The sequence below is a fragment of the Daucus carota genome, chromosome 5, assembly GCF_001625215.2.
Source record: "Daucus carota subsp. sativus chromosome 5, DH1 v3.0, whole genome shotgun sequence".
Lineage (NCBI taxonomy): Eukaryota > Viridiplantae > Streptophyta > Magnoliopsida > Apiales > Apiaceae > Daucus > Daucus carota.
Genome location: NC_030385.2, coordinates 37,408,613 through 37,423,405, shown reverse-complemented (window position 1 = coordinate 37,423,405; position 14,793 = coordinate 37,408,613). Strand labels below are relative to the sequence as shown.

Here is a 14,793-nt window from a genome sequence, read left to right as displayed (position 1 = left end):
TTAGGTTTAGGGTTTTAGAAAGATTAATTTATACTGTATATAAATTGGCCGACGGTTAGGATTTAGGATTGAGGGTGTAGGGCCGGTAGGCCCTACTCCCTCGAGCCTAAACCCTAATTAAGCGAGGCTGAAGGGCCGAAGGCCCTGAAGCCGAGACGCCGGCGGAATGATAATTTTATACTTTAATTTAACTTAAATTAATGCAAGGTTTTAATTCAAATTTCCATCAAAAAAGATTTGATATTTTTACAAATCATTTTTAATATACATTTTTAATTTAATATACATTTTACAAATTCAATATGCATTTTACAAATCATTTTTAATTCAAACAAATGCGTTTTTAAATTAAAAGAAATTTAATATGCCTATTAAAAATCAACGTTTTAAACATCTTAAAAAAAAATAGTTAGATGAAAACGCTATAGCCAGTAGCGTTTTGTGTTAAAATATATTTTATATATTGGCCAGACGCTAATGCGTCTAGCGTTTTTATTTTAAACATTTTAAAAAAATAATTAGGTGAAAACGCTACAGCCTGTAGCGTTTTGTTTTAAATATGTTTTATATATTAGTCAGACGCTATTACGTGTAGCGTTTAAGCTTTTTTAAAAAAATTAATTAACCGGGACGCTACACGATGTAGCGTTTTGGTGTTTTAACAAAAACGCTACTTAAGTAACGTCTCTGCTGGTCAGTAAGGGCCATATTTCGGATATTTGGTTATTTGGGGCTTTTTTAGCCTAAAGTTGGTTATTTGGGGCCGAAACCCCGTCATTATCTGATACTCCTACTCCTACTCCTACATACACCTTGATAAACCCGGCTGCATCTATCATCAAGTTCCAAATGAATACCACAGTTTCTCACCCATAAGCACCTCCGCCTTCTTCATCACCTCTGTGCAAAAAAGCTCCAATCTTTAGAACAATGGCGTCAATAAATTTCAACCCATTTGGAGAAAACTGGTTCAAGAAACCACCCAACCCATTTCAACCCATTACCCCATTTTTCGATTCCCTAAACCCCTTTAAACCCCAGCCCAAATCCCCGCTTTTCGCCTCAATTACAGCCTCGAACCCCGATACACCCGACCCGGAAGAAAAAAAACCCGGAAAGTACAGGCAAATGCTGGACCAATTCTACTGGGAATGCGAAAACCGACCCGATTTTCGACACGACCCGGAAATTGATAGGCTAATGAATGAAGACCCACTTGTTGAAAAGAAAGAGAACCCAACTCAGGAAGAGATTGAGGAGAATGAGAAGTGGTGGAGTGAGTTTCGAAGCAGCCCGGTTGTGCAGTTCTTGGCACAGGCTGAGAAAATTGCTGATATGCTTAATGAGATGGAGTTGAAAGAAAATGAGACTCCGTTTCGTAAGGAGGATAAGAAGTATTGGAGAGATGTTCCTCATGTGATTGGTTTGGATGGTAGGCCAATGCCGAGAAAGGCGTTGACACAGAGGGAGGCGGATAATAAGTTTTGGGATTTTACTAAGCAGTTCTTTTTTGGACTTTGGGGGTTTCAGCAACGGCCGTATCCGCCTGGGAGGCCTATTGATGCTGCGCAAGCTATTGGGTATAAGCGGCTTGAGAAACGATATTATGATTGTGAGTTTTTGAGCAATTTAGCTTTATCTTCGTTGTGATTTTTTTGTTTCGGTTCTAGTTGCTAGTGGATGGAGTTGGTTTGTTAAATAATAATGATGAATGTGTATGAAGAATTTAAGATGATTGCTTGTTTCCTAGATACATTTTGTTTTATGTGGATTATATGGAGTATGGACCATATGGTAGTAGCTTAAGTTATGTGAATAATTTGCCATTGGTAGTGTCTTCAATTTTGTTTAGCGAGGTAAGTTCTATTCTCTAGAATAAGAACATTTCTTTTAGATTGGGGGGGATGAGATGGGGTGAGCATTGAATGAAATTCTTACTATAGGGGTAATGATACATTAATTTTCGTTCATTAATTCAGTCCTATTCCATTCAAACAACTATGTACTAGAGCTCAAATCCCAATTCCACCAATTTAGGAATGATTGATCATTGCTACCTCCTGCTCATTTCCTTTGCAAACATTTATATAGAAATTCGCACTCTTTTTGCTTGCATCATTATCTTTCACCTATATTTCTGTTTACAATTTTGCATTCCATTCTTAATACATTTCATCATCATGCTTAAAGGCCATAATTCTGGTGCTTTTTCTGTTTGCTAAGAAGTTTCTACCGGCACGAGTGTTATCACTATCCAGTTGTGATTAAGAAGTTTTTTAGATTGTTTTTCATACTATTATAAGGCTGTAAATATTACAACACTTCTGGATTACTGTTGACATGTGATGTCATGATTGTAGTTATCATGAAGACCGGAGGTTGGTTCTACAAGGACCGGTTGGGACGTACTAGAGGTCCGATGGAACTTATCCAGCTTAAGACTGCCTGGGGTGCTGGAATCATTGATAAACACACCTTTGTTTGGGGGGAGGATATGGATGAATGGGCACCTATTGGCATGATTTATGGCATGGAACGTGCAGTTGCCACATGGGAAGGTTGGTAGATAATTATGTTGAGCCAAGTTAAAGTTTAAGCCTTTCAGATTATATTTCTTTAAATTTTCTGTTTATTCTTGTCCTTTCTTTTCTGTTTTTCTATCATTCATTCATTAGGAAGTCCATTCGGAATGTATTTTTTAGTATCTCTCTCCAAGTATCCGACATCCTGTACTTATTAGGCTGAATTTTCAGTTAGGCTAGGTGCTGCTGCAACCGCTTTTCTCCATAAACTCCAAAAAGGTATACCTCCTTGGGCGCCTTTAAAGGGTTTCGAGAAGAAATCTTATAAGCAGCTCCAAGACGAAGCTTATGAGAGCAAGAGACGTGATTTGACTGTACTAGAAGCTAATGATGGTGTCTGGCCGGGTGTAAGAATTCCTAGCCATGCCTTATTTCTTTGGGCCAGTGGTTCTGAGCTCACATCTATATTGGAAAATGATCACATGCCAAACAAATACATTCCTAAAGATCTGAGGTATCTTTACAGCTGTCTACTTTTCTTTGCTGCATCGTTAAAAGAGTCTGACATAACTCAAAACTTGAGTAGGACAAGTAACTTGATATAGTAGCCATTGTTTTTTTATGTTCATGTTCCCTATATTTTAAACAGTCCTGATACAATAAAATTTTAAACACATCCTAATTAGTATATGTAATCCTTCCCATTTCTTCTATTGAAAAGGCTCCAATTGGCTAAAGCTATACCTGGTTTGAGGCCATGGGAAGTTCTAAGTGTAGAACAAGCTATGGATCAGATAACTTATAGTGGTAAGTGGTACCGTGAGCCACTTGGTTCCTTCACTACTGGTCCACCATATATTCAACAGTGGAATGAGGAAATGGAGGTAATTCTATTTGCTGTAATGTGCATTCAGAACTATTGTGCAGGAAATTATTGCGGACATGCATTAATTGGAACACAAATATTTGTTTTTCCCTTAAAACTTGTCAATGCAGGAACTTTTTGAATGCTTTATAAACCTTAACGATGAAGTAGTGAGCGTACTGAAGGAAGCAATGCCAGGCTTCAAACCGTTTATGAAGAAACTTGAAGCTGATTATTTTGAAAGGCTTGAGAGACGCAAAAAGATACGGGAAGAAAAGATTAAGAATAAATCGTGAGTGTAATGGGAGGAAGTTCTGGGGAGGGGGTGAGTTCTTATGGTCCAAGGTTTTAAGCATATAGGTCTTTCTTCATCTTAATTCTTATGGGAGCATGACCTGGATATACATGTTTTCATATCCATATCCAAATTGAATTTATAATGTGATGTGATTATCCTTGTGTATCATGTAAAATTGAAGATACACGACTTTCATAGTATGTATGGGAATGGGAACTAGTGGTTGCTTTTGAGAGCAACATCTATAGAATTGAATTCGTTTTTAATCATATCACTGACAAGGACATCTAAAATTTAAAAGTGATCTTTATAATTTCTGTGAGGCAAGTCTTTGACGGCATTGTATGGTGGAGAGTTTTGAGTTAGCTTAAAAATGTTATTTGTTATTTATAAGTAAGAACTTATTTGTAAACAAAGAAAATCTTTCAATTTATTTGTACAGATAAATTTATTTTATACTTTATAAGAAAATAAAATTTATAATATATAATATAATATAACAAAGAGAGCGCCAATCAATTGAGGTTGGTAGGAGGTTAATAAATATGTATAAAGAAGTGTGAAATATAAGAAAAAATTGGTAAATTGATGGAATTATTATTTTAAAGCAGTATTACAAAAATCGGGAATCGGACCTAATCGGTTGAGCTACCGATTCAGGGATTAATCGGAGTGAAAATTGGATTTATTTTAATATTAAGATATTATTTAATATTTAGTTATTATTATATTAGCTATTTAGTAACTAATATATTTACTATATGCATAAACTCTATAATTATTCATATTTAAAATAATATAGTATTTTAATTTTAATAATTTATCATATAAACTTCGATTAAGAAATATATATAAGAATTAATCGGATTTCAGAAATCAAATCGGTGGCCGACCTTATAGGAGATTAATCGGGAATTTTTAGAATACCGTTTTAAAGCGGTTATATAGAGTATTTACTAGTTTGTAATATGTTATATGACTTATAATATTTATTGTTTTTTCAAAAGTATTTTGTCCGAAATTTTATTTCATCATATATTTTAATATTTAATTTTATTTTAAAATGAAATTATAATAGAATAATATGTGTTTTAAATAAAATATTTTAATATTTTGAACAACTTTTTAATATTTAATCTATTAGATTAGATGGAGAAAATGGGGATCGAATGATATGAGAAATCCCTAATATTTTCCCCTTCATTTCCAATTATGTAGATTTGCGGTAATTTCATTCAAAAAATAAAAGATAACCAAAAAAAGAAAAGAGAGACAAAATTTCTTGTGGGCTAAATATTGGTTCAAAAGAAAAGGGCCTAAACGAAGCCCAATAGAACAAAAACCAAACCCGTACCCAAATAAACACAGTTTAGGGGGCTGCAATATAAAACCAAAGAGAGGGTCATCTAGGGTTTAGTGTTCGCTGCCATTTACAAACGGATTTGAGGGAGGCGCAGCTGCAACACCGGCGTTTTAATTAATCCAGCGAAACAGCTATGGTCAGTTACTTACTAATTCTCATCTCTCTTGTATATCACCTGAATGTATACGTGTATGTAATCACTCCAATTTGATGAATATGTCTCTGTATTCACTCATCTCATTGCTTTTGCAAGCTCGAATGATTGATTTGTTGTGTGATTCTGAGTAATTGTTTTTATTTGGATCTAAGATTATGTTAATTTAAATTATTAACTTTAGCAAATCTCGAATCGGTAGGTTGTATTGAATTAATGCTATGTAATATGTGTGTAGCACGCGGAGCTATTTTCTATCCAATCTTGATAATTTTGGCTGAAGATTTGCAAAATTATAAAAATGTAGCAATTTTTTTTATAATTTATGTTGATCAGACAGTGATAGGGGTGGGGTATGGACAATTTGATGCAGCACTTTTAAATTGTTGATTGTGTTTGCAATGATTGTATAATGTGTTGCTATATTCTGGAAATGTAGATTAGATAAATGTGTATGTATGAGATGTAGAGCAATATAAATTTTTAGGACTTGTTTTTAAGGGGTGGCATATGGCTCTTGATATTTTTGAGCAAGCGTTCTGATCAATGAATTTTTGGTTACTTGTTTTGCGTAGTAGGATGGCAAATTAAGTTATAATGTATTTTAATCTGAGCTCGGTTCTGGTTTGATATAGGCGAGAGGTCTTAAGAAGCATTTGAAGAGGCTCAATGCGCCTAAGCATTGGATGCTTGACAAACTTGGTGGTGCATTTGTAAGTCCCTTTAAACTCTGTTCCTATGTTTATTGCTTATTGTGTACTCTAAACAGTTGTTTCTAACCATATTGAAATTTGTTTATTCAGGCTCCCAAGCCTTCATCTGGACCCCATAAATCCAGAGAATGCTTGCCTTTGATCCTTATATTGCGAAACAAGCTGAAGTATGCTCTCACTTATCGTGAAGTCCAGTCCATTTTGATGCAGCGTCATGTCCTTGTTGATGGGAAGGTCAGGACTGACAAGACCTATCCAGCTGGTTTCATGGGTATGCATGTTTATTCACCTCATACTAATTGGCATTATTATATTCCTTTACATATAGTTTACGTGATCACTATAACATGTAGTTTTCTTGGAGTAGTTTATATCTGACCTATTTAATGTAGTATAGACTTGTGTAGTGCAAGTTACCAATGCTAGTTTCCTGTTACAGTTATATTCAGTTCTGTACAAACCTTCCTAGTGCAACTAAAGGCTTTATAATGATGTTCTGTACAGACTAACTTAAATTAAAAAAAAGTTTTACTTTACATGACAACCAACTGTTAGAACTGGGATATTTGTATCCAGTTGTAGCGTATGGTGCACTGTTACCTATATATTTTAAGTAAATTAGTATGTGATGCATAATAAAAAAACGACTTCTGTAGCTATGTTGTGATGACAATTTTACATTAACTTGCATGTACTTGATCACCAGATGTTGTGTCAATTCCCAAGACCAACGAGAACTTCCGTCTCCTCTATGACACCAAAGGCCGATTCCGCTTACACTCTGTTAGAGACGAGGAGTCAAAGGTATGTCTATTTACCTAATTAATTTGATTCAAGGGATGTGCTAGATGTGAGACTATATCTATTTTAACGACAATGGTCTATTGGCTGGAATTAGAGTGTGTATTAACTTTGTTTGCATACAGTTCTACAATGGTAATATTTCCTTTTAAATACCTTCTAGATTTCATATGTTCAAATTCTATATCTCCTTGTGAATGTTAACATTGTTGATAAGGATATTTTGTGGACTAACTTGTCCAGTTTGATAAATAGTTGTGTTCACCCTTGACAGTTTAAGCTGTGCAAAGTGAGATCAGTCCAGTTTGGTCAGAAAGGTATTCCATACATCAATACCTATGATGGGCGAACTATCCGCTATCCTGATCCACTCATCAAAGCTAATGATACCATCAAACTTGACTTGGAGGCAAACAAAATTGTTGACTTTATTAAGTTTGATGTTGGCAATGTTGTCATGGTGACCGGAGGAAGAAATACAGGACGGGTAGGGATTCTCAAGAACAGGGAGAAGCATAAGGGGAGCTTTGAGACTGTTCACATTCAGGATGCACTTGGTCATGAATTTGCTACTCGTTTAGGGAATGTCTTTACTCTTGGAAAGGGTTCAAAGCCATGGGTGTCTCTTCCCAAAGGCAAGGGTATCAAATTGACCATCATTGAGGAGGCCAGGAAGAGGACTGCTGCCCAGGCTGCGACAACTGCATAAATTGTGTGAACAAATTTTTAGCAGAGTTTTATCTGCTAATTTTACAAGCAGGTGGTTGTTATCTGGCTACCATAGGATTTATGCTTTTGAAATTAAGTTTTGTTCTCTGTTGAACTGAAAATTGTGAAAGATTTAGTTCCAAATTTGGTTGAACTCTATTAATTTTGGTCAGAATAGAAAACTTTTCAACTCAGCAGTCCTTAATTTGTACTTTATTGTCATCAGCTTTATATTTATTTAAAATTGAAATTAGCATTGCTTAATCATTGTGCAGCGGCAGCCTGGCAGGCATCTCGATACTCCTTGTTACCGATTGTTGCTGTTTGAATATAATTGTGACTACCTTGGGCTTGGGCATAAATAATCACTAATGGAGTGAATATTGCATATATTGTAGGTTTTTGAAAGGCTTAAATATGACAGAAATAATAACTGTTATGGCATGATCTCATCTTTACTTCTATCTTGCGTACTAATGTTTGTCTAAACAAACTGAGGATGCAGGCTGAGGTGTGTGGTTTGCCATTGCCAAATTATCTGTGTAATTTTAGTCTGATATTGAAATGGACATTGTTTTCGGAGTGAATAGTAATGTGTACTTTGAGTAAAAAATGGATTATGCAGGGAAAAGCGAGGTCGACGATAACCATTAGCTTGCAGAGACACAGAATTCATAGTTCTTACTCTTCACGCTGGTCAAGAATCTAACATATTTGTCTGATCCTATAGGCTTTACAGTGACAGTTCGATTCTTGAGGGACATTTGTTTGTTTTTGACTAGAGGATGATAATCTTCTCCTTGTCAATTTACTACTTTGCTGCTGCATGTCTTTGGTTCCGAAATATATGATAATGATGATATCAGGCTACTTTCTACTACTTAAATGGAAGATAATTGCAAGAACGAAAGGACTTGTGGCTACCACGCGTCAAAGACGCTGCAGTAGTTCTATCTTCTTGCTTTTGTCTTGAAAGTGAAGCCGCGATTGCGATTGCAGATCGAGCTCCATAGTCAGCAATAGCAAGAGTTTGTAAAGACAATCACTTGCTTCAAGTAAAGGCTTGTGGTAAGTACATAATCTGATATTCTACCTTAAGGAACTGCATTATCTCATATACAGAGCTGTATTATGGCATATACAGAGCTGATCTCTCTCTGATTTGTTTTTCTTTTCTCGAAAAGTCATACAAATATTGATACTCAAACACTGCCCATTCGTTCGAGCTAGATAACTAAACTGATACACCTCCTGAAGGATGATAATGGATTAATGGTATAAAGGTTGTTTCGTTTTCATATCCAAAATCTAATCTTCTCTTGTCTCCCCAAAAGATGAGAAAGAAAAATGCTCATCTCCACTATCTGACAGCTTCATTCTTATTTTCTACTCCCATCTTTCTCATAATTTTGTTTTATTAAAGTCTTTTTCTTCTCCAAATTCTCATCATAATAATTCATGCATTCTTGTGTATGGCAACAAGCCATCACAATTCACTCGGAAAGCGATACCAAAATAAATCAAACATATCCGATGTATCTCACAAAGTATGAATATAATTAAAATGCGGAATATCTTACTTATAGAGTATAGAGTATGAAGATAAATTATATGTATGTACGCCTCTTCCATTAAAACATCCGTTTTTGACTGGAGATAATTCATAGTAGTAATAAAACATTTGCCTAAAAACATCATATGAAAGGGAAGACACAGTACTCTTCCCACTGTCCAATATAATCTATCACCCTACTGTTTGGTCTTACCATGACCACCACAGTCACCACTGCTGATTTCTACCCAGAAATCGCGGTTTTGCCATCGACTCATGATGGCCTTAAATTCTGGCAATTTATGGTTGCTGGCTCAGTCGCTGGCTCAGTTGAACACATGGCCATGTTCCCAATAGACACCTTAAAAACAAGAATGCAAGTAATGGGGTCATCATCAACTTCTTACTCAGGGCCAGTGATTAATCTCAGGCAATCTCTCAGCTCAATCTTGAGGATTGAAGGTCCTGCAGGATTATACAGGGGCATTGCTGCAATGGGTATTGGTGCAGGGCCAGCACATGCTGTATACTTCTCAGTTTACGAGACTTTCAAGAAATCTTTATTAGCTCATGGAAGCCCTAATAATTCAGCTGTTCATGCTGTTTCTGGTGTTTTCGCTACTGTTGCTAGTGATGCCATGATCACACCAATGGATGTTGTGAAACAGAGGCTGCAGTTGAAGAACAGTCCTTATAAAGGTGTAGGGGATTGTGTGAAGAAGGTGCTGGTTGAAGAAGGATTTGGAGCATTCTATGTGTCTTATAGGACTACTGTTTTGATGAATGCTCCTTTTACAGCAGTTCATTTTGCAGCATATGAGGCTGCTAAGAAGGGCTTGATGGAGCTTTCACCCGATAGTGTAGCTGATGATGAGACCTTGTTGGTTCATGCAACAGCTGGAGCGGCTGCTGGTGGATTGGCTGCTGCTGTAACCAATCCTCTGGATGTTGTAAAAACTCGGCTTCAGTGTCAGGTAAACAAGAATTATAAATTATAATCATATAATTTATGTGTCAGATTTGTTGAACTAACAGTTCATAACTGGTTGCTAATTATATTGTGCACCTGACACTCTGACAGCCATTTCTTGTAGATCTGTTAACATTCAACCTATAGGAGCACCCAAGGAGATCTTACTAAATGTTTTAAGTTAGTTTCTGAAAATTTCAACACGTGCGATTACAATTATGTTTTGTCAATGTTTCTTACATGACCAGGGTGTCTGCGGATGTGATAGATTTTCTAGTTGTTCAATTGGTGATGTTATACAAAGCATTGTGAAGAAGGATGGATATGCTGGACTCATGAGAGGCTGGGTTCCGAGAATGCTTTTTCATGCACCTGCCGCTGCAATATGCTGGTCTACTTATGAAGCTGCTAAGAGTTTCTTTCAAGAACTGAATGGCAAACAAGCCTGATTGATTGGAATTTAGGGGGGAAGTCAGATTTGCTAAAATGAATCTCAATCTGGTTAGTTAAGTAAGGTGTTTCTTGTTCATAAACTTGCTGAAGTATAGGTCAAATATAACTTTGTAAAATGTACCTGGTCATTGTAAATCTCAATATATACATGGGGAAGATGGGGTTCAGAGAATTGTGAATATGCTGTAAACCAATAAAATTCACCACCCATCACCCATGGATCCCATGCTCTAAATGGTTATTTGAAGTAGTTCCTTTTATACTTTGTTTCTAATTGTGTATTCCAGATTTGGACCTTGGCTATAGTAATGTTACGGTTAGTTCATTCAAGCAGACAATCTCTGTATAGAGGCGTAATGGCTAGAATGCATTTGTTTCCAGAGCGCCTGTCTGTCATCTTTTTCTGTTTCGCATCTAAAACCAAGGCCACAGCTAGCAATTTTTTGATCTAGGATCTACTTTGATAACCTAAATTCTTCTTTATCTTATTATGGCATTCTATGAATGAGGTGAAGACTCGGACTTAAAGATCAGAAATTTTTTATCTTCAAACATAGTCTTTAATTGTATAATCATAATAGTGAATTTTAAAACAAGGAAAAGGATCCGAAGGGGATAAAAAGATGCTAGAAATACTGTGATCATATATACAAGTAAATCTGACCCGCTCAGAATTTATCAACAGCAACTCCCTCATGTTGAACCTCATAAGCATCCCTACTTCTTGTCTTCTTCAGTCCTGCTGTGACATGGAGCTTTGACCCTTCAGTGGCCAAGCATGTTACTTTTACCCAAAGCATCACCTTGGTTTTCAATCCCTCTATATCTGTAAACTTTCCTTTCTCCAGATATCCAGACACATTGGTGGAGAAGCGCAAGGCAGACGAGTCCTTGTAAGCTACTTCACAGACTGAAGATACATGCACTTCTAATCTTTTTGTTCCTTCATCGAACTCGTAGCTGGTCACAACAAGAGGGAAGATGCCTAATGGCAAGTCAAACTCCTTGAGAAGATCTGGCAATGGCTTTTGCACTTTACCTGTAGAGAAAATTTTGCATTGATAAGCATCCCAAAATATGATATCATGTCATGATAAAGGGAAAAAATTGATCATTTATTGAGATGTTTGAAATGTTCTAGTAGCTGAAATATGTTCTAGTAATAATAATGTCTGAACGGATGAGTGCACAATGCATACCTGTTACTTTGCCGACCAACCATTTGGCTCCATTGTCAATATTGTTTGACACCGTCTAACAGAAGAAGAAAAGATCATCATATAGAACAAATTTGTGGATAATTTCTCTAGGGCCCAACAATTTAAATATTTGATGAAATTGAAATGAAAGCTATAATGCTAGCAGCAAAAAAATTTCTTCATGTTGATAGACATAGCTGAGAAAATTCACACCCAACCAAAACTCTAAATTGTCAAAAAAACAGAATTTACATGCAAACATTATTCAAGAATTTATCTTTCATATAATTCAACAAAACTAGAGATACACACAATTGTAATGCAAAATCCTCAAAAAAATAAAACAAAACGCACACATTTATCATTTACATGAAATATATAGGTAATCAAGATTATCAAGAAAGAGGCTAAGGATATATATTTGATCTTACATTGATATTATTGCTCACAGAATCAAGCTCCTTGGTGGCTTTTTGATTAAACCAATAACCACCTACCTTGCCAAATATTTGATCCATTAGTTACAATATTTAATAGCAGAATTATTTATTTTAAATGTGAAATTGAAATTCTTCTTTTTGCCCTAAACTCTGATGATAGTCTGATAGACGGTCCTCTTTCCCAGTGGCATCTACAATTGCGCCATGTTTGTGAGAATAACAACATATTACGATTAAGGTGGTATATAAGTGCATGCAGGACAAAATTACAGCTCCCAATAAAAATAACATCAAAGTACATACATGAATATAATAAAAATAAATAATCTGAATTTATAAATAATCTGAATTTATATTTAGATCACGTGATTGGAATAAGATTTGGATCTCATCCTAAATTTGGATATCCGAATTTGGATCACTAATTGTAATTGATCTTGATATCAAAATTTTAAATTGCATAAAAACAATCTATTCGTTTAGCAAATCCATGTTTTAGTGAATTTTTTTTCAGAAAATAATATATTTTTTAATCTTCATAAAATGTTATACTCCATGCGTTCTTTTATGTTAGTCGTTTTGATTTTGTGCAGGTAATTTGAAGTGCACAAAAGACATAATTATACATATTACTTTTCAAATTTTCTTTTTTTTGAATAAAAGTCATCCATATTTTTATTCAGAAAAAAAAATTCGAAAATAATATGTAAAAATATGTTTTTTGCACCTCAAAATACGTGTAAAAAGTCAAAACTACTAAAATAAAGGAACGGAAGGAGTATTATATAAAAATGAAAAGACATTTTCACAAATTATCTATAACTTCAAATATTTTTTTTTAAGACTTTCGAACTTGAAATAACAAAGAGAAAATGAATATTATTAAATTTAAAAAACAAAAGTCCACACTAAACATTTAAATACATAGCTTAGTCGTGCTGGTGTTATAAAAAGCTAGCCCGGCCGTTTAAGTTGAGTTTCGACGGAAACGGATAATGTATAATTTGATACTAGCCTTTAACCCGTGCCAAGCACGGGCGGGTATATAGTTCATAATTTATTATTTATAATTTAAATTTTAACATCATTTTATTAGTATTTTAATATTAATAGATTGAATTTAATTAAATTATATTATTCGACTGACTATATTCTCTCCCGATTACTTGAAAATGGACAAACCTAACATATATATATATATATATATATATATATATAAAATACATTTAATCCGATTTTAGTACATGTAGATTTAAAAATTAAAAAAAATCAGAAAATTCAAATTTTTTCCGAACATAGACGATCTTGTAATACATTTGAAAGATTCAGTAATCTAATCAATCGAATTTCAACATAATTATGTAATGTTGATTTTTTTGACAACAGAAACTTTTAAGATTAGAATTAGAAAGGGTTATGTAATGTGTGGTGTTTATATTGATATAGAACACGTTAAAGTTAATAAGAGTTATATAAAGCTTCTTGTTAAAAAAAGATATTCAAAATTATTATTTATAATTTTATATATAACATCATTATAATTTTTTAATGAAATATTATATGATAAGATATTGTTAGGAGTGTTTTTAATATTTGAAACTGTTTAACAATGTAAGACTAATAGACTCCACATTTGTTGACTTGTAGTACCAAAGGGAGAGTACCAAACCAAAAAATATAACTAAAACTTAGGACTACAAATTATACCCATGTTGGCTTATTATAGTATAGTATAGGATAGTACAGTATAGATTGTGCTATAACTAAATCGATGCATCTTTCGAATCCGGCTTCACGCAAGACTGCTAACACTATATAATATTTAAATTTTATTATTGAGTACATATATAATTTTTTCTTAATATGTATTCTTAGTCCGATTAATTACTTGTCTAAACATGTCACAAAATTATTACACCCTGACTGGTTTTAAAAAAATTAAAATATAATAAGCACAACACGCTATCTGTGTTGCATACAAAAATAAATGCATCACATGAATGTGCATTCAGATATCAACCAATTCAAGCGGTACCATACGTACTTAAATATACCATCTAAACACACTGCAAGTGGTGATATTATAATAGGAAAAGAAACGAGAAGAAGAAAGTGGAAGGCACATGATGTCCATGGAAAATGAGATGGTCAGCTTGCTTGACTTATTGAAAATATGTATAATATGAACTTGGGCGTAAAGAGAGGGCAGGAGAGAGAGAAGCCTTATCTCTTTTCTCTGTCAATTTGGCTCTTTCTTTCTTTAATCTTCTGTGGGCAGTTGAGACCCTATTTGCATCTTTTTTTTATGCACAAGTTGAAGGACGGATTCTATTGGATGAATTGACTTGCTTAACCCTCCAATCTTCCCAGCTATTTCTCGTTTAATAAATAATGTTGCTTCTTCGATCTCAATAAATAAAATCTTGTTTGAATCAATCGTGTCCAAATACTTTTAATTCAAGAAATTTAAAATAATCTTTAACATATATTGAATTTGCATGATTCATATTAATAAAATTGCAAATGGTAAATATATAAATATTGACACCCCAACTAGTGCTACATTGATATGTGACTGAATAGATATAAATCCATGTTAGAAAATGACACAAACATAATATTAATTTTGTGTACTACCTCACATGATTTTGTACTACTGCTTCAAAGCTCCTTTAAGAAGAAGAAACAAAATTAGAGATAATTTCTAAGTTTGTGTTCTGCAAAAGTGAGGGGCTATTTTGGTCATTTGAAAAAA

The 14,793-nt window shown here is 34.3% G+C and overlaps 4 protein-coding genes across 4 annotated transcripts; 3 read left to right on the top strand and 1 right to left on the bottom strand.

Annotated features, from left to right (window-relative positions):
* Nucleotides 1-759: 759 nt before the first annotated feature.
* LOC108223858 (protein TIC 56, chloroplastic) lies at nt 760-3,954 on the top strand. Its single transcript, XM_017398307.2, has 5 exons — nt 760-1,612; nt 2,361-2,558; nt 2,754-3,036; nt 3,244-3,406; nt 3,519-3,954. The coding sequence occupies exons 1-5, from the start codon at nt 931-933 to the stop codon at nt 3,681-3,683; spliced, it is 1,491 nt and encodes a 496-aa protein (XP_017253796.1). The 5' UTR covers nt 760-930; the 3' UTR covers nt 3,684-3,954.
* Nucleotides 3,955-5,043: 1,089 nt separating this feature from the next.
* Nucleotides 5,044-7,618, top strand: LOC108219781 (small ribosomal subunit protein eS4-like). The gene is made up of 5 exons (XM_017393294.2): nt 5,044-5,184; nt 5,838-5,915; nt 6,006-6,186; nt 6,622-6,719; nt 6,991-7,618. The coding sequence occupies exons 1-5, from the start codon at nt 5,182-5,184 to the stop codon at nt 7,423-7,425; spliced, it is 795 nt and encodes a 264-aa protein (XP_017248783.1). The 5' UTR covers nt 5,044-5,181; the 3' UTR covers nt 7,426-7,618.
* Nucleotides 7,619-9,047: 1,429 nt separating this feature from the next.
* Nucleotides 9,048-10,534, top strand: LOC108221098 (uncharacterized mitochondrial carrier C8C9.12c). The gene is made up of 2 exons (XM_017395000.2): nt 9,048-9,950; nt 10,195-10,534. Exons 1-2 carry the CDS (start codon nt 9,192-9,194, stop codon nt 10,393-10,395), a joined length of 960 nt encoding a protein of 319 aa, XP_017250489.1. The 5' UTR covers nt 9,048-9,191; the 3' UTR covers nt 10,396-10,534.
* A 402-nt stretch (nt 10,535-10,936) lies between these two features.
* LOC108222420 (uncharacterized protein At5g01610) lies at nt 10,937-12,244 on the bottom strand. Its single transcript, XM_017396343.2, has 3 exons — nt 12,030-12,244; nt 11,599-11,653; nt 10,937-11,438 (listed from the first exon to the last, which is right to left on the bottom strand). Exons 1-3 carry the CDS (start codon nt 12,114-12,116, stop codon nt 11,068-11,070), a joined length of 513 nt encoding a protein of 170 aa, XP_017251832.1. The 5' UTR covers nt 12,117-12,244; the 3' UTR covers nt 10,937-11,067.
* Nucleotides 12,245-14,793: the final 2,549 nt, after the last annotated feature.